Genomic DNA, 19,361 nt, shown 5'->3' with positions numbered 1-19,361 from the left:
AAATGGCCATCAGCTCTAGGTTAGCATTGATTGGAATGTCTCCGGAGGGAGTGAGTTTAAAAGCCAGTTGCCACTTACGTGCTGTGTAGATGATAGACCGGAGACTCATGATTCTCAGTACTGTTAATTGGCAGTGATGCCATTGGAATTAATAGCTGAGATGAAAAACGTTGACCTGCTCGGCATACGTGGGACTGGGCGTATTTCGGTGGCAGGGAGCAGGTGTAACGTGCACCGAGTTCCCATTTGGACCCCCATTTGGACCATGTCTCCGTGGATCTCTGCTTCTGAAAGATCAGGCTGGTGTGGGCTGAGGGCTGACCTGAGAGCTCTGCTGAGCCAACACAGGTCAGCTTGCTCCGTGTGCACCTCTCAGGGTAGAGCTGGGGGATGAGAGCGGAGAGATGCACTTCCTGAATGATCGTGGCAGATGCCGTCTTCTCCAGAAAGCTGCTCGTGTGTGAGGTTTTCACTGCCTTTTGTTCAAACTGGCCATGAATCTCCTGTGTGACTGTCCCTCGCAGTATTTACTCATTGATGATAGGCATGCCGTGTGTTCATGGATAGTCTTATGATTAGGGACTTGAAAGGTGTCCACTTTCAAAACAGGTCCTTCAACTTGGAGTATGCATCTTAACAATTTTTAGTTGCAGGTTCTTGCTTAGACCAGGGGTTTCTCAACCGGTGAATAATTACCATGAACACTTAGAGCTGGATAATTGTTGTCAGGGGCTGCCCTGTCCATTGTAGGATGTTGAGCAGCGTCCTTGGTTTCCACGCACTGGATGTGTGTAGCAAGCCTCCCACCCCCCTTTTTCCTGCAGTTGTGACAACTAAAAATGTCTCCAGATATTGCCAAATGTCATCCCTGGTTGAGAGCCACTGATTGTAGACAGTAAAGGGTCAGTTCCTGACCCCTCTTTTTTTTTCTTTACTATTGCTTGATATTTGATGCTTGAGTAAAATATTAATTTTTAAAATGCCATTTAGAATAGCCTTGGATCTGATCCAGCCTTGGACGTTAGGATCGGCACACTCTAATGTAGGTAGAGGTCTGGCTTACTTTAGAATTTCTTTAAAAGTTGCCAAACAGAGGGGCGCCTAGGTGGATCAGTTGGTTAAGCGTCAGACTCTCGGTTTTGGCTCAGGTGATGATCTTGCAGTTTGTGAGTTCCAGCCCTGCGTTGGGCTTTGTTTTGATGGCGTAGAGCCTATGTGGGATCCCCCCCCCCCCGTCTCTCTGTTTCTCCCCTTCTGTCTCTCTGTTTCTCTCTCTCAAAACAAATAAATAAACTTTAAAAAAAAAAAGTTGCCTGGTGGAGGGGTGCTGGGGTGGCTCAGTTGGTTAAGCATCTGGCTTCGGCTCAGGTCATGATCTCACAGTTGGTGAGTTTGAGCCCCACGTTGGGCTTTCTGCTCTCAACACAGAGCCCACTCTGTATCCTCTGTCCTCTACTCTCTCTACCCCCCCCCCCCCCACTTGTTCTCTCTCTCTCAAAATAAATAAATAAACTTAAGAAAAAGAGAGTAAGAGGTAAGGTGATCAAAAAAAATTTTTAAAGGGCAAATGTCCAAGTCATTTAAAAAAATCAAAAAATCAAAAAAGTTGCCAAATGGTGAAATGATACAGATTGAAATCCATTTGGGTTTAGCCAGCCTCATTGATTGAGATTTTCACAGTGACTTGTTGATGGTTGCAAGTGAGGAGAAGCAAGGTCTGTCAGTGTCACTACTGATAAGGTGACTTACAGTCATGTACAGGATAGGAGCAATTCTAAGGGAGAGGGCCTGTGGGCACGGAGTAGAAAGATTGCTGAATTTGGGGGGTAATGCTGCATGCTGATTTAACTTTCTTTCTTTCTTTCTTTCTTTTTTAATGCTCTTCCTTGACCAGAAACCTGAGTTACAACAGACTTTCTGAGATTGATCCTGCGGGCTTTGAGGACTTGCCGAATCTACAGGAAGTGTGAGTATTTTCTTCTAAACCTGCGGTTGGGGGTGGGGGACTCAGAGCTCCTTGGGAAACCCTCTCCTGTTGCCACGTTGCTCACTTTCTGGGATCAGCGGTCTAACCTTGTTGGAAAGAACGTTTGCGTACCGGCTGTTGGTGACAGATTGTACGGCTTACTGAGCTCCTTGGCTGCAGCCTCTCTCTCTTCCTAGGCAGTCGGCGATGGGTGTGCTACAATCCATGAGCAATCGAGGAGCATGGTGGGTGTCTAAGAGGGTCCCCTCCCTTGTGGGAAACCTTGTGGCCCAGCTGTGTTGGCACACCTCACTGGTACTTTCTTGCATTTGCCAGGGAGGTAGAGCAGCCCGCTCAGCAGGTGCATATGGGCCAGCCCACCCCTTCTGCATCCCAGGAAACAGGTAGAGAAGAGTGGACAACAGAGGCTCGCTCTCCCCCCCCCACCCCCGCCCCATCTCCAAACAGAGCCAGGCATTACTACTGCCTTTGTAGCTCTCAGCCCCCGGCCTCCGTGCAGTGCCCTTTAAATCAGCCATCACTCTTTCCTTCTTCTCGACTAAAGAATTCTGCTTGTAAAGTAGATGTCAGTGTTATCAGGAATTTCAGTTCCACGGGACTTTTGAGAAACTTCTACATAAGTCATGCATAACTACTGCAGAAAATTTAGAAACTAGCACAATATGTAAAGACTTACGCTTACTTTTGTGACTACTTCATCCTGTACGTTAAAATATTAAAACTGTCTCATTTTAATTTTTATGTAAAACTACTACGCATGGATAGTCCGTAAATTATTCACCCGGTGCTTTTATTGTCAGGTATTTTCAGTAGATCTTATTAGATAAGTGCTTTACACACTTTGGTCATTATGTGTGAGTGATAAAAGCCCTTGTTTATTATTCTTTGATTTCATTGCTGGGTGATTTGTCTAGAGGAAATTTAATTTCATTAGCTGGTGCAGCTACCCCCAACCCCCGTGTCCACATTGTCCAAATTGTGTTTATGACTTCTATGTCTCTTTAAAAAAATGTTTAAACTTCCAAAGTAAAAGAACTTCATAGTTGGAAGGAGCCCTTGGGAATACTCTGTCCAGGACCTTAATTTTCCTATGAGGTCAACAGCCATTGGAGGGAGCAAAGAAGTCTGAGGTAGGTCACTGCACTAATTTACCGTAATTAAATACAACAGACTGCTGTTATGTAAGCAACAGAAACTTATTTTCTCCCAGTTGTGGAGGCTGGAGGACCAAGACCAAGATCCTGGCAGGTTGGTTTCCTGCGAGGCTCTTTCCTGGGCTTGTGATGGCCCCGTCCTCGCCGCCTCTCCTTGTGGCATTTCCTTCATATGGGTGTGTCCCTGGTGCCTCTTTTGTGTGTCCAAATGTCCTCTTCTTAAAAGGACACACGATCGTCTTGGGTCAGGGCCCATCCATATGACCTCATTTTACCTTAGCAAGTTCTTTAAAGGCTCCGTCTCCCAATATGGTCACATTGTGAGGTGTTGAGGGCTAGGACTTCAAAATAGGGATTTTAAGGAGACACGCTTGAGCCCATCATGGCCGCCCAACGTGATTAACCGAGTCCATCAAGGAGCCAGTGCCTTTTCTGGACCTAGGCTGTCTTTACCGTTCCTGGTTAGGATATTCGACTCTGTGTGTTAAGTCTCAAAGTGTAGAGATTTTCTTTTAGAATTGGACAAAATTGAAATTGGGGTATTTCTCTTGGCATCATTTAAGCTTTCATTTAACATTGACTTGAGTACTTCCTGTGTGCCAGGCACTTCTCTGGGCGCTGGGGGTACAGGAACGAGTAGGGCAGATAGATAGGGGCTACGACTAGGGTGAGGCAAGTGAGGTGTTGCTGTCAGGTGCTCACGGTTAAGGGGATGCCACAAACTCCACATCCGAGATGAAGAATGTTTTAATACAGTCTTTAAAATACCAATACGTGGTCAGTTAAGCGTCCCACTCTTGATTCCAGCTCAGGTCATGATCTCACAGTGCGAGAGTTCGGGCCTGGAGTTGGGCTCTGTGCCGACAACACAGAGCCTGCTTGGGATTCTCTCTCTCCCTCTCTCTGCCCCTCCCCCACTGACACACACGCGCTCTCAAAAAGAAACATTCAAAGAAAATAAGCAAATAAATAAAAATTTCAACACAAAGGCAAGACAAAATCTTTGGTGAATAAAACACACGGTTTAAGTAAAGTCAGGATCAGCATTTCTGATCTTTCCTTTGGCTCCAGTCTCTAGCACGAACTGACACAGCACTGTCGATGATATGACCCTGTCTTGATGTGAAAACCTTGATATTTTGCTTGTTGTGGATTTTGTTTTGCATTCATTTTGATGTTTTAAGAACACCGCATTAAAATATCTTTGATCCTGGCCACTGAGGTTTTGGGCATGCCCCGCTGTGTGTCCTGCCCCACTTGACCCAGTCCCAGCCCTACTGACAAATCTCTCCTCTCACAGAGCTTACGTTAAGGTGGGGGAAGACATATGCTGGACAAGGAAATAGTAAGATGTACCGGTGGTAAGTGTTAAGGGGGAATAGGACAGGGTCATAGGAGGCTCTTTTCTTTTAAAATTACGGAGGTGTGGTAATGGAGCACGGGTGGTCAGGAGGGTCACAACTGAACTGATGTGAATGATGCAGGCCAGAGGAAATATAAATTCAGGGCTCCAGGAAGGAACAGGACCAGAGACCGTGCCTGGCATGCATGACAGGAGGGGCTGTGACCAGGGCTTGGGTCCTGGAGGGCTGTATTGGGTTATAGTTGGAACCATCATTGACCGCCATCAACTGGACTTGTGCCGGATGCTCCGGCAAACATTTTCCATGTTGTTCTCTCTTGTTACATTTCTTCCTTGCCCACGTGGGCTTTCCGCTTTTGCTTTGGATCCCTTGACCTCTGGCTTTTCGTTCCCTTCTGCTTGGTGCTTTTTGGAACTTACACCCCACCCAGATCTGGAACTGAGAGCATCGGACTTCCACCTGTTTCCTTCACTGGGGGTGCTGGTTATGAGTCTTAAAATAATTTTCTTGCCTGGCAACAGTCCAGCCATCGTACAGCGCCTGAGACGAACCCCTGGGTGAGTGCTACCTCATGCAGTCCCTGTACCACCTCTGTGACACAAATTACTTTCTTCGCAGTGACTTCCTCCACTTAACAGAGGAGGAAACAGAAGCTCAGAGAGGCTAAATAAACCTGCACAGTGTTGGAAGGGTGGTGAAGCCGAGAGTTGAACTCCAGTCCGTTTGAACCCCAGACCTGCGCTTAAGTGGAACGCTGGAGCGTGCTGCCCTAACTTCCCGCACGCCTCGCTTAACCTGCAGCCTTCACCTGAAGATTTGAAAGACCGAAAATCCAGTGTTTATCTCCTGGTATCACTCTTTCTTTGCCGGTCTTCTCTTTCTAGGTCCAGACTGTTTCCTCTTACTCCTCCGGACCCCTTGTCCCCCGTTCACTGTCCTCCTTGTCCAGCCTCTTCTCCCTCCGGCCGCACTTTTCTCCCTCCTCAGAACGGCTGTCGCCATTTGTGAGCAGCGTGAGGCTCCTACCCGCGTCCTGTGCTGTTTGTCATCTGTGTGACTGTCCTCCTCCGTCCCGCGAATGCACTCGTGAGGGTAGACCTTTGCTAGCCATCGGCCTAAGCGCTGCTCTGCTCCTTGCTGTCACTGCCACCTTTGCAGGGCTTCAGTTGAAGGGACCGAAGTGTGGGGGCTTGGCTGGAATCGCACAGCAAGTGGTAAGCAGGGCCTGCGCTCCCCCAGGTGGACGCCTGTCCCGTGCTTTGTGTGGCAACACTACCACCTGCGTGTAGTCGCAAAGACAGACCGCATCTCTCGGATACCATGTGACCTAGTGGGAAAGACACACATTTTAGTAGCAGACAGACCTGGGTTTGAGTTCTGGCTGTGCCACTCACCGGTCTGCGTCCCTCGACAAGTTACCTAGCAGCTCATTGCTGCTTTTCCCTTTCTGCAGCATGGATGTATGTGAGCACGTTATCGATAGTACTGTAGTTGTTCATTGGAAGTGAGGTCCAAGGCCTCGCACATGGGGAGGTACCGTGTCGTTTCCCGTCTGCTACTTTGGGAGCCACACAACCCCCAAGCTTGGTGCGTTATTAAGAACCAAACCCCGAAGGGCCCGTTGGTTGAGCCTTCTACCACCGTGACCGCCTGCTGTCCCTGGTGTCACACTGGGATGGACTAGTAGGCGGGTTCCCTGGAGCCCAGAGCAGTGGAACTTGTCGCTGATAAGGATCCAGGCATTTGCCGGAGGGAGTTCTAATCCATCCTGGAAGCAGACAGTCAAGGGGCTGTGAGGAGGGGAGGGGTGGGGAGGTGGGAGACGACTTGGAAGTAAGGCAAAAAGCTCTAGTTGGACTACAGTTGCTTCTAAACTAACTGGGTTCGAGGCTTTCCCGGGAGCTGTCAGCTCTCCTAACCCCTGCACAGCCCTCTGAGTCTGGAAACCTCAGCGAGAGGGGAACCACAGGCTGGCCAAGCAAGCAGGCGGTGGTTTAGCAGTGGTTTTATTTTGGAGGCCCGGAACCACAGTCCATCGCTGGCCGCTTGGAGCGAGAAAGCAAGCCTGTTGGAGGCCCCTAGAGGCCGCAGGGACACTCGAGCAGCTGCTGCCAAGCCACACAGCCTTCACTGCCCACAGCTCTGAGGAAAACCCACCCAGAGGGCCTCCAGCCAGGGGGCCTGGGCGGCCAGGCTTCTCTATTAATAAGAGGGGCTATTTATACCGTCCTCTTTAAGAACTGCATGCGGGTCACGTGACCGCCGCCTGGCCCGCCAGTGCTCCCCGTGGGCGCTGCTGTGTGCTTTCCAGGGCCGTCGACCTGAAGTGTTCCTCAGGGCGGCCAGGGAGCCTGAGTGTGCCCTGCCTTTGGGTACTTAGGGCTCACCCTCTGATGTGTCACCCCTCAGCGTGTGGGAGGGAGGAGGGAAATAAGGAGGGCTAGCTTTTTGAGGCGCTGCTACTTGGCTGTGAATTACCACCACCTGTTAAGCATTTACTCTATTTCTGGCTCTGTCCGAAGCCGCTAGGTTTAATTATTTCAGCCAGGTCCTGCCACAACCCTATGAAGTTGATACTTGTGCTGTTTACATTTCTTCGAAGAGGAAACTAAGGCACAGTTAGGTTAAGGAGCATGCTGGAGGCCATTCAGTTGCTAAAGGGTAGGACTGAGGTTGAATAAACCCAGGGTTGTCCGATTTGAAAATCTGAGCTGTAGGGGCGCCTGGGTGACTCAGTCGGTTAAGGGTCCTACTCTCTTGATTTTGGCTAGGGGTTCATGAGTTCGAGTCCCGCGTCTGGCTCTGTGGGGACAGTGTAGAACTTGCCTGGGATTCTCTCTCCCTCGCTCTCTCTCTCTCTCTCTCTCTTCCCCTTCCCCTTCCCACTGGAGTGCACACACATGCTCCCTCTCTCTCCAGATAAATGCGTAAGTATTAAAAAAGAAAATCTTAGCTGTAAAATTCCCTCCTAATTATCCACACTTGGCTGCTCTGTAACTGTGCCTCAGTTTCATCTTTTAAGGTAGGGTGATCATTTAGTACCTTCCTTAAAGGATTGACATGTTACTCAGTGAGATAGTGCTTGTAAAGCATTCAGCAGAGAGCCCGGTGCACAGAGTTCACCCTTATTGCTTATAATTGTTAACTTACAGTGATTATATCCTCAAGCACTATACAAAAAAAAAAAAAAAAAAAAACATCTGGCCATCTGAGATAGAAACTCTACATCATAAAGTCTTGCCGGAGTCATAATTCTACCTAATTCTCTAATTCAATAATTAGAGATAATTAGAATAATTCAATAAATAATACAGCAATACACAAAGGCCAAAAAGCACTGTAATCCACAGTTACCTCTTGGCTTTGTTTTTCATTGTTGGTTGAAGCCTCATTTGAATGAGTTAATAATAATAATTAAAGTACTCTGGAATGAATGCCCTCTTTAACGTTTTGCATCTTTCAGCAAGCCCAGTAACTGGAAATTTCAGTAAGAGCCCAGAAGGCCTCTGCGGACCTTATGATGGCTGAGGTGGCAAAGGCCCACCTCCAGGTTCTGCCCCGGGTCAGGCAGTCCTTGTAGCCCCATTTACCTTCTTTACACCTGTTCCAGCTCCAGGCTTGGGCGATGATTCGTGGTCCGAAAGCACCTGAGTGAGGGACTTCTTGGTCCCTGGATCATCAGGAAAAGGCAGTTCAAGAAGCCAGACTTTTGAGGATAATTTTTAGGGCCTTGGCTGGGAGCAAATGTGGGGGGAGTGTGCAGGGTAGCGAACTGCACAACCCTACATACTCAGAAGACTTCATCAAGCCCTGTCCTAAATTCCTCCAGTTTGCTTATTCGTGGAGACTGTGCTAAACTTTCCGTCCGAGCTCTGGCCATGCTATTTTTGACCAGTCTCTATTTCCATCTGGCAAGTCGGTCATGTCTCAGAGTGAGTGCAGTCTTCGCTGCCTTCTGAGGATACTGTCGTCATGCCTACAGCGCATGAGCGCACAGAGAGAAAGCCAGCACCGGTGACGCCGATGGGCTTCCATCCAGCTCGCAGTTCTTAGGACTGATGGAGGGGCACACGTGCCATGCCATTCCTCTCCTTGGGGCTCCAACTGTCCGCTGTGTAAATGGCACGGCCCTGTTGAGACAGAGCCTGTGATCTCTGCCTAAATCTGTTCGCTCGGAGCCGCCACTCTAGATCTACAGGGCCCCCTTTATCTGTAGCACTGGTCCACTGTCCCTGTGCACTCCACTTTCAGCAGTTGAGTCAATGCTGCCTCTTTTCCTCATTCGTTGCTTTCTGTGAAATTGGGCAGAGCAGTCTGTCATGTGTGCAGTGGGGCTGGCCTAGACGGATCTCGTTGAGCACACGTTCTCCTGCAGAGAGGTCCCTGCTGTTTGTTCCAGCAGAGTGAAGCGCAACCACATGTCACCTGAGGGCTTAGGAGCCTTGTGTCCTGTCGGCGTTTCCACTCGTTGCTCTCCTCTGGTTTGTAGTCATTCCTGGGTTCAGCTCTTCTCTGCGCCCCTGTCTATTTGTGTGGCCTTAGCCTCGTGATGGCAACCAGAACCTGACTTACAGCATGTAGCTGTAGGGGAGGGATCAGTCGTGGAACCTGGTACCTAACTCAGAGTTGTAATGATGAAGTTGCATCATGCACGGGGAGTTGCTATTGTAATTACAAAGAAATAAAGGGTAGTGAGTGGTTAAGGACCTAAACTTGACCGCTACACTTCCTGGGCCCCTCCACTTAATGCAGATGACCGTCAAATTATTCGACATTTCAGCATTTCCGTTTCCCCTTTGGTGCGACAGGAATGTGCATGGACTTACCCCCTCAGGGTCTAAAGATGAGTTAATACACTGAAGAGCTCTTAGAGCCATGCCTGGCACATAAGAGCCCCTCTGTGGGTTAGCTGCTACCAACATTAGTATTATTATGCCCCATCACCTACAAGAGATCTTGTAGAACAGATCTCTAGGCACTGAAGAGGTCTTATGCACGCTACCTTATTGGCAGCAGGCCCTGACCTTAGTTTTTTTTGCTCTGTGAAGATCTGAGGGTCTCCTCTAGTAATAAGTGTGTGGATGATACCGTGAAAAGGTATCAGGAGAGATTAAAAGCGATGGAGAGTGTTCATCATCCCTGCATCAAGCTAGGAAATGGATCGCTGCATCATTGGAGGAGCAAAGAGGTGAAGCAGAAACCATCTGATTCCGGGGGCAGTCAGATAAGAGGCTGTTAAAGTAATTAATTGTCTACTTCAATACACAGACAAGGGCCCTTTAAGTGAAGAAGGGATTTGCCACATGATACGGATCTGCTTTCTCTCTGCCAGATGCTTCAGTCATGAAGCTATTGAAACAGACATTCTGTGTCCCACGGCCCAGTAATTGCCAAGCCTCATCTCTGACCGGCTCTGGCACTGCAGAAAGCAAATGGGATGATTCAAGGCCTTTTCCTTTTTTTTTTTCCCCCTTCCCATTCATATCTATAGAAGATGGCAGAAAACCAGACTATTCTATTCAAGCAAAGGCTAGCTGTATACTTGTATGAGTGCAGCTGCCGTTTCAGTGGCCTTGTCTTCAAACGGTAACAAGATGGTCCATGTAAGACACACCCTTAAACAAAATAGAAGATAACTCAGCCTTACCCGTTTGATTCTACATCTCAGATACAGTTTCTTTCCAGCCTGTCACCCGGCAGAAAGCTGGATCACCGTGCTCTGGCTTCTTTAAGGATTTTTGGGCTCACTTTGCAAGTCTGATTTTGGGTCTTCCCAGATTTGGAAATACATGTCCACGTAAGGAGGCTGGATTGCAAAGCCTCTGGCGGTGTTGGGGGGGGGGGTGCGCAGACCCAGCAAACTGTGTTTTGGGTTTGCGGGCTTTCCCGTTCATTAAGAGGTAAGAACTCTGGAAACACAGATTTACCCTGTTGGAGCCGGAAAGGGTCTTGGAGAGCACGTCTGGTCTGTGGAGGATTTTCAAAACGTCTTCGTGAAGCAGTGTGTGTCTGTATGCATTCCTGGAAAACGTGCTTGGAGGCTTCATCAGAGTTCAGGGAGGCTGGAATCACAAGTAGATGAGACTGCACGAGTCCAGCTTCCTTGTTATTTATTGCACAGCCGAGGCACTGGGATAACTGGCCCGCGTGTCCCAGGCTCCTGGGAACTCCAAACATGGGTGAGGAGGCAGCTCTGGGTGCGAGGTGTCTGCCCTTGGCTGAGGGCAGAGCTGAAATTTGCAGAGCTCCATGTCACAGACATGTAAAAACAACCAGGGAGGGATGGTCTTTCTCTCCAAGGCCTTTGCTGACTGAGCCCACAAGGAGCATTCTCGTCGACGGTCTCTGTGCTCTTGTCCTGCGTCCTTGTTTGCTAGTGCCGAAATCTGAGCTAGATGAGAATCTGGAAGACAGGTAACTTCCCCTGAGTGTTTATCGCTAATCTGTGGGTGTGACACGTAGTTAGGTTTTGTGACCTCACGGGACTTCTCTACCTTTCAAAAGTCCTTTTAAAATTCTTTATCTTGTATCGAACATTGCAATATCGTCTCACAGTAGCCAACTCGGCACTGTTTTTTTATTTACTTTGCATGTAGGAAATTTCTGGCTAATTTAAATGATGAATTTCTTATTGTTTCACAGGTACCTCAATAACAATGAGCTGACAGCGATACCGTCCCTGGGTGCTGCTTCATCCCATGTCGTCTCTCTCTTTCTGTAAGTGGTGCCACACGGGGAGCCCTGGGCTCGTGAGGCCGTGGCGTTCTCTTGCTGACGTTTGGTGGCAGGAACACTTGAGTCCCCGTGCTCACTGGTGGAGAACAGCCTTTCTTCACATAGCCCTAATGCTCGTGACAAATGCCTTGCATGCTCTTGTGGGGTTTGCAGAACTAAAACCTGGAGGATTTGCCTCACCAAATGTGGGGACGGGGGTGGGAAATTGGTCTTACCCATGGCCAGAGGTACATAGAATTAGGAAATTTCTTGGTCCTAGTGGTTAAACTGTAACTTAGAGTGAACAAACTATGATTAAAGGAAGCCATGTGAATTACAAGACAGTGAGCTTCTGTTTGTGGCACAAAATCCGGGAACGTGACCCAGTTCACTTGTACCGCTTTCAAAAAGAGAATCCCCCCAGGCATCTGAAATCAGCCTGGAAGTACGGAAGTAGTCGACGTGGTCAAGCGTTAGACAACACACTGGAACAGAGAAAGGCTGTAAAGGGACTGGAATGGAAGAGAAAGGAGGGATGCTGTGGGGGCGTGTTACTGTGTGAGCCGCTAGGAGCCTTTGCCCGGGAGGTACGCCCACTCTAGCCCTCCGCTACAGGTGCTTGCTTGCTTGACGCCTGACAAGGGGTCTTTCCAGATGAACCGTTGTGAGTCCAGCAATTTTTCCGCCAGATTCTGTGGGCAGCTTCCTCAGCGGAGCACTGCTGTCTTCACACTGAATTTCCTTTTTCTGTTCCAGCCCCATTTTCCTTTGGTTTTGATTTTGCTGGTATTATATACAACTCGTTCGCTCACCTGCAAGTACCTTTTCTCTACACCAAGGCTTGTCAGGCGGAGCAGAGGGACTTGGGAAGACATCATCCGTATGATGGCTGTTGGAGTTCACAGGTGTCAGGTTTCTGCTCGAAGCAGGCCCTGTGATCAGGAGGTGGTCTGTCCTTACGAGATGTGGTCTTGGGCTTACCCCTATTCAAGGCCTTGCAGGGTTGAGAGAGCAAGGGGTTAGAATTGTGGCCCCAGCTCCATGTCCTGACCAACCGCTCTCTCCCTCCAGACCTCATGTTCCTCGTTGGCAGAAAATTTCCTTAACCCATTGTACACATGGGGAAAGTGAGCCAGAGGTTGGGGAGAAGTGCAGTGTAGTATATACAATTCAGGCGTCATGCACAAACATAGCAGGTGTTAGACGGATGGGGGCTGCTGCTTCTGGCTTGTGGCTACTTGTCACATAGCCCCTTGGGCGTTGGCATGATCTTACCTGTAGGGCCACAGGACGTGTGAGTCAGTCCTCATTTCTGTGACGTGACAGAAAGAAGATTGTGGCCTTCTGGCCCAAGACGGACAGGCAAGGGTCTAACTCTCTTTGGACCCATTTGCCTGTGCGTCCAGCATCTGGAAAGTGTTTACCTGTGGGCTAAATTCCCTAAGTTACCCATACCTGAGGCGAATTAAGGGTGTGATGCTCGCTTGTATATTCATAGAGCAAAGCATTAGATGGTGCTTTTAACTTCTTGCTACTTAAAGTGTGGTTCCTGGGCCCGCAATGTGCCGTCGGCACTGAGCTCGTTAGAAATGCAGAATCTCACGCCCCATCCTAGCCCTGCCTTGCTGGAATCATGGTCCTTTGCACACTCATCCAAGTGTGAGACACACCGCCTTCAGGCCCCTTGCTCTTCGCTTGGTGAGGAAACCAGGGACACAGAACATCTTCCTGTCACCGACAGGAGACCGAGGCTCCCTGAGTTCCTGTAAGTTGCACAGTCGAGAGGTGGGACTGAGACTGGACACCGGTGCCCGAGCCCGTGCTCTTTTCCTTCATCTGCCCCCGTGCGCTGGGTGCCGGCGTGTGGCAGGTGACTCTGTGCCTCCCTGTGCCAGAGACGGGCAGGGCCCCCAGCGTGCCCCGAGGGCCTGGTGCACTTTGAATCACGCTTTGCTCTGCTGACTAAAAATACATTTCTGTTCCTTGGCCCAAGTGCCTGGAGCCAGTGGGGCCGGTTGGCCTCGCTCCTGCTATTCCAATTAGACAGCGTTAAACTTTGTAAAGCAGGGGAAAAAAATAAAGACTCCCTCCTGGTTTCAATGGAGTTTGGAAAATGCCGGTTAGTATTGGCAGCCGCTTCTTTGGCCTGAAGCTGGTCTCCATCTGACTTGGTCAATGATTTCTCTGGAACTACAGAAACTGAAGGGTCTTTATCTTCCTCTTCTCTGGGGGGGGGGGGGGGGGGGGGCTGTGTTCCCTGGGTTTAGTGCCTGCAAAGCTGGGTTCACAGCATGCCATCTGCGTAGTTTTGCTTCCGTCCTTCATGCCTTGCTGTTTGTCAAGGGGACCAAGCAAAGGACAGGGGAGAAAGTAAGCAGCGAGCACCTGGCCCGTGAAGCCCTTAGCACCTCTGTTCACATGATAATTCCAGTCTGTCAGGCCTTGCAGAGCCTGTTTTGCTGGTGTGTCTGTGGCTCTTTAGAAACAGTGAATTAAAAAGTGTCATACGTTCAGCAGACACGTAGTAGGTACCTTCTGTGCCCCAACATTGGGGTCCAGATGCCATCAGAGAGGGACCTCACGAGGATTCAATGCTGTCCTGTCTGGGAAGCCCCTGACATAGTGTGTGAAAATGTCGCAGGTCACGGAGGTCAGTAAGTTTCTCATTTAATATCCCCGGTCCCCACATTCTTACTTCCATCTCGCCTTCCCTTTGCGGGCAGGCAGAGGATCTGAAAAATAATAAAAATGCACGAAGGGACCAGATGGCCGAGGCCACCCGAGGTAGAGAAGCCAGCACAGCTTTCTTGGGACACGCTCATAGGTAGGTGCATCAGAGAAAGGACGGACCAGGCATATGCCGAGCTCCGGCTGATGTTGTGACCTGGGACAGGTCGCTTCTGTTCGTGTGTTGAATGAAGGGGCTGAGACAGATGGTACAAGGACCGCTTGCAGCTTCCGTAGTCCGTCTGTGACCCGGAAACTGGGAGCGGGGGCAGTAACGCCACAAGAGAAACGACCAGGACTGGCATCCTGTAACCGCTCGTGCAGCCCTCTGGCTTTCCGCAGAAGTCTGGGTTTGGGGTTTGCAGCTCCGATGCCTGTGATTACTTTTGCCTCCGGATTTTGTTTGCCTCTGCAAACGAGCTCATCATCTCCATGCTTGGTTTCCAGTGTCTCGCGTCCACGCCCGCAACCCGGCTCCTCGCTCACACGACGGTGCTCGGCGGCCCCCGACTTCGGGGCCTCCTTCCCAGGGGTCACGGTTGGGAGGGCGTCACGGGAAAAGGTTTGTTTTCATCTGGCTTTACTATCGGAGCCTCAAAACAAACTTGTGCGGAGTTTTGGGAACTGAAGTCGCTGAGTATAATTTCAATTGGTTAATACTTTCTGATTAAAGGAATCTAATTCAATTGAAGTATTTGTCAGAGAGCAGATATATTTGTGTTGCGTTCTGAGGGTAATGCCAAAGCCATTTGTTCTTAACAAAAAAGCATGAAACTCAAGAAAAGCTGTTAATAGGATTGGGTTGGGGAGTGAGGGAGCTAATTTGATAAAACAGTTCTCAGAAAAAGAAACAGAGTTTTGTTAAACGGGGGCAAAATCTGCTGGTAGATTTTTATGTGTCTGTTTTTTGGATTTTTTTTTTTTTTAATTTGAGGTCCAGGAAACTCATGTTACGATTCCCACGGCAACAGTAATTTTGTCTGATGCATAAGTGACATTTCTGGTGAAGAAAAATTTCCGCTTTTCCTGTGGTGTTACTGCACTTGTATCATTGAGAAGATTGGTTACAGTCGAAGCAGTTGGACTTTTTTCAGTCCTGGGAGTAAAAAGCTTGCTGTGAAATCGACATTAGCTTTAAAGCAGGCAGCTCTTTGTCTCATGCGTGTCAGCTGTAACATGTTTCCCATTCAGCCCTGGGCTTTGTCCAGGTGACTTCTTTTCCAGTTGGAGTGTATGTGTGTGTGTGTGTGTGTGTGTGTGTAGTTGTTTTTTGTTTGCTTTTTTAACTAATCTCTCTCCCCAACATGGGGCTCGAACTCACAACCCTGAGACCGAGAGTCGCATCCTCTGCCAACTGAGCCAGCCAAGTGTCCCCCAGTTGATGTATATTTTAGACCTTGTTCCTTAACCATGTGTTTTCATTCATTTTCCTCCACCTTTGGCCTAGGTCAGACCGGAGAGCTAGGTGGAGATTAGTTTCACACGATTGCTTGGGACTCTGTAATAGAACTTTTTTTTTTTTTTAATGTTTATTTATTATCAAGAGAGAGTGTGTAAACGGGTAAGGGGCAGAAAGAGAGGGAGACGCAGAATCCAAAGCAGGCTTCAGGCTCTGAGCTGTCTGCACAGAGCTGAATGACGTGGGGCTCGAACTCACGAACCGTGAGATCATGACCTGAGCCAAAGTCACAGGCTCAACCGACTGAGCCACCCAGGCGGCCCTGTAATAGTACTTTTAAAATCCCTTAGGTTTCTGTTGTATTTGAAAACACATCGAAACACCTTTTACTTCTAGTCTTGAAAAAATTTTTTGTGAAAACAATTTTTTTATTGAGATAAAATTATCATAAAGTAAAACCCGCTGCTTTAAGCACTTTAGAGCGGCTTTTTAGTACATTCTCAGTGTTAGCTCTCACCAGTTTTGTTTTTTTTTTTAATTTTTAATGCTTATTTATTTTTGAGAGAGAGAGAGAGAGAGAGAGAGAGAGAGAGAGAGTGCGAGTAGGGGAGGAGCAGAGAGGGAGACACAGAATCTGAAGCAGGCTCCAGGCTCTGAGCTCTCAGCAGAGCCCTACATGGGGCTTGAGCCTAGGAACTGTGAATTCATGACCTGAGCCGAAGTCAGATACTTAACCAGCACCCCAACCAATTTCTAATTCCAGAACATTCTCATTACCTTGAAAACAAACCTCATGCCCTTTAGGCAGTGATTTCCCGCATCTCCTTAGATGGCAGTCACTAATCTAAAAACTAACTTGTTTTTGAGAAAAGTATTTTTCTCTCATGTTAGCAGGTGTATCTGGAAGACTTAGAATGTGAATAAATAAAAATACCGGAGGTGGGTGTAAATCTCCACAGTTACACATTTTGTTGCGACCTCTTCTTAGCTAAAGAAGAATTGATTAAATAACAGGGATGGTGTATTTAACATTTCTTTATTGTAACTTACGGAGAATAGAACCTGGCACAAATGAAACCTGGTGTCCTATCTGTGACCCCACTCAGAGCCAGTTAAGTGGTAGGAGCCCTGGGTGGAGCTGAGTGAGCCCGAGGCCGTGAAGGATGGAGGGCTGGCTTTTCTCTGCTGATTCTTCTGTGGAAGTCAAATCAATAGTAGTACTTAACTCTCCACGTGCCTGCCTGGTAAACTTCTAGGAAAAAAGAGGCCCCAGATCAATCTTCTTTACAGGCTCATTAAAGCAAAGATCAATTCACATTAAAGTGTAATTAAAGAGCAGGCCTCCCTGGGGAGGCGGTGATGAGGATTCGGAGGCCATGGTCGCTCAGGGCGGAGGGGAGGAATTACTCTCTCAGAGGGCTCAGAAGCCATAGAGAAAGGGAATCAGAACTCAGCTTCAGAAGTGAGGCTCCTCTTGGAGATTTGAGCCAGGTTGTTAGTGATCAGGGGTACAGTACAAGTGACATTACGCTGCGTAATACATAGCTGGCTGGGGTTCCTAGAAGTGTGTGTGTGTGTGTGTGTGTGTGTGTGTGTGTGTGTGAGTGTGTGTGTGTGAGAGAGAGAGAGAGAGAGAGAGCCTCCATCTAGTGAGTTGGGATGAGGCCTCTTGTCTTTCTCTTCAGTTAGCTGCCTTTAAAACTTTCTCTTGGAGTGCATGGGTGGCTCAGTTGATTAAGTGTCTGACTTCAGCTCAGATCATGATCTCACCATGGTTCGTGGGTTCGAGCCCCGTGTCGGGCTCTGTGCTGACAGCTCGGAGCCTGGAGCCTGCTTCGGATTCTGTGTCTCCCTCTCTCTCCTCCCCTCCCCTGCTCATGCTCTGTCTCTCTCTCAAAAATAAATAAACATTAAAAAAATTTATTAAAAAAAAAAAAAAGGAAACCCTTGGGCACCTGGGTGGTTCCATCGGTTGAGCATCCGACTTCGGCTCAGGTCATGATCTCATGGTTCATGAGTTCAGGCCCCTCGTTGGGCTCTGTGCTGACAGCTCAGAGCCTGGAGCCTGTTTCAGATTCTGTGTCTCCCTCTCACTCTCTGCCCCTGCCCCACTCACACTGTCTCTCTCTCTCTCTCTCTCTCTCTGTCTCTCAAAAAGAAACATTAAAAATTTTTTTTTAACTTTTCCATATTGCCTCATCTTGAGGAAGGTCATCATCATCTGCAGACATAACAGAGAATGGACGTTAAAACGTTTTCTTTTTACGTATCATGTTTATCGCCAGAAGTCAGAAATAATAGTTGATCTAGAAATGTTGAGTGGTAATCTAGGACTGTGAAACTCTTTGTGTACTGATCATAGCTGGACCCATGGGGACGGGGGACTGCAGGTGTGTGTGCGTGAGGTAGGGTGGGGGGTAGCTGTTCTCCTGAAGGGGAGGGATCATCACCCTTCCTGTAGAGGAATTTGCTGAAGTGTCCACAAATCATGAGGTTAGGAGCAGACTTAATCAGGTTTCTTAGAAACTGTAGAATTGGGTCGCTCTTTCCCCATTCTGCTTCAGAGATGCACCCTCCACCTGAGAATACCCTTCAGCCGGGCTGGTGAAGGAAGGCCAGTCGGTTTTGGTTTTGGTGTAAAAGGATACCCTGTCTGGGTCATTGGCGTCTTTTCATGCATTCTCATCAGGAGTGTGGAGTTCACAGTGACTGAGACACTTTCGGCAAGAACTGAACAAAGTTGTGTGTAAAAGTCCCAAGTCGATGGGGCATCTGGGTGGCTCAGTCGGTTGAGCATTCGACGCTTGATTTGGGCTCAGGTCATGATCTCACGGTTCGTGAGATTGAGCCCCCTGTTGGGCTCTGTGTTGATAGTGCAGAGCCTGTGGGGGATTCTCTCTCCCGCTCTCTCTGCCCCGCCCCGTTCATGTTCTATCACATGTGCGTGCTCAGTCTCTCTCATTTTGTCTCTCAAAAAAAAAAAAAGTCCCAAGTTGAGTTTAAGTGACTATCCTTGTTCCTTGAGCAGTCTGCAGCCTGTTATTTCCCGGAAGCTATAGCCCTAGTCAGAAAACACATTATGTATAAAAAGGGGGCTGTGCTTCCTCTCCTGTGTCTTCAGAGACATGCTCACTTTCTGCCTTGTTTGCTCCGAGATTGTTGGTGTGAACTGAATCTTTGCTCTGGATGAAACATCACAGCCATTCCCCTGGGAGATGGTGGCTCCCCCATCACCTGTGTGATTCTTAAACTGAGCCACCTGTCAGAATCACCTAGAAGGCCTGGGCTCACACAGGGATGGGGCGGGGGGAGCGGCCCTCCAAGACTCACCTGTGGAGTCGTTACAAAGCTGCTTAACTTTTGGAGGGCAGTAGGCTACTTAGACGACTTCCTCATGTTGCAGGTGTGGCAAAGGCATTTGTTTGGAACAGTGGGGCTCACAATCCTGGTTAGGCATTTACTTCTGACCACAGTGCTGGGGGCAGTGGACAATGACTGAGCAGGGGCAGAACGGCTCTGGCTGTTAGAAGTCTGTCACTTAATTCGCTGTGTATTGGTGATGGCTGTGGTCTCCCAGCCAGTCTTCCCCAGTTAGCACAGAGGCACGCAGTGCTGAGTGAACAGCCTGGTGGGAGACCTGTTCCTGCCTCCGAGTGTGGGTACAAACGGCTCGGCTCAGCGTAGCACCCTGCCGCCCTGGGCAGGAGGAGCCGGTGCCGGCAGGTGCGCTTAGCACTGACCTTCCTGCCGATTCAGGCACTGCCTCCAGATGAATCTTGGCCCCCGCCTAAGTCAAGAATGGTGCACTGCTTTGTTCCAGGTGGAAGTGAGAGGGAGGGTCCGAGAGGTGGGCAGTCGTCCCCTGCCCTAGGGGGGGATCAAAACCCAGGGCCCACAGCTGCCCTGCACCCCACCCCCCTCCCCAGTTACTCACCTCCTGGTTTCCCTGCCTTCTGCTATGGCCAGGCCGTCATCCTGCTCATCACCGAGCAAAAGACATGACCGGGGAGGAGGCT

At 49.0% G+C, this 19,361-nt stretch overlaps 1 protein-coding gene across 2 annotated transcripts in view; it reads left to right on the top strand.

Annotated features, from left to right (window-relative positions):
• Positions 1-19,361, top strand: part of LRIG1 (leucine rich repeats and immunoglobulin like domains 1) — a 114,939-nt gene that overhangs the window by 37,041 nt on the left and 58,537 nt on the right. For both annotated transcript variants that reach the window (XM_047840278.1, XM_047840288.1), the window contains exons 2-3: positions 1,895-1,966; positions 11,148-11,222. In XM_047840278.1, the coding sequence (XP_047696234.1) occupies positions 1,895-1,966; positions 11,148-11,222 (147 nt within the window). The remainder of the gene's footprint in view (positions 1-1,894; positions 1,967-11,147; positions 11,223-19,361) is intronic.

This window comes from Prionailurus viverrinus, chromosome A2, assembly GCF_022837055.1.
Source record: "Prionailurus viverrinus isolate Anna chromosome A2, UM_Priviv_1.0, whole genome shotgun sequence".
NCBI classification, from domain to species: Eukaryota; Metazoa; Chordata; class Mammalia; order Carnivora; family Felidae; genus Prionailurus; species Prionailurus viverrinus.
Note: the sequence above shows the minus strand (reverse complement) of the source record. Positions and strands in the feature narration are given on the sequence as shown.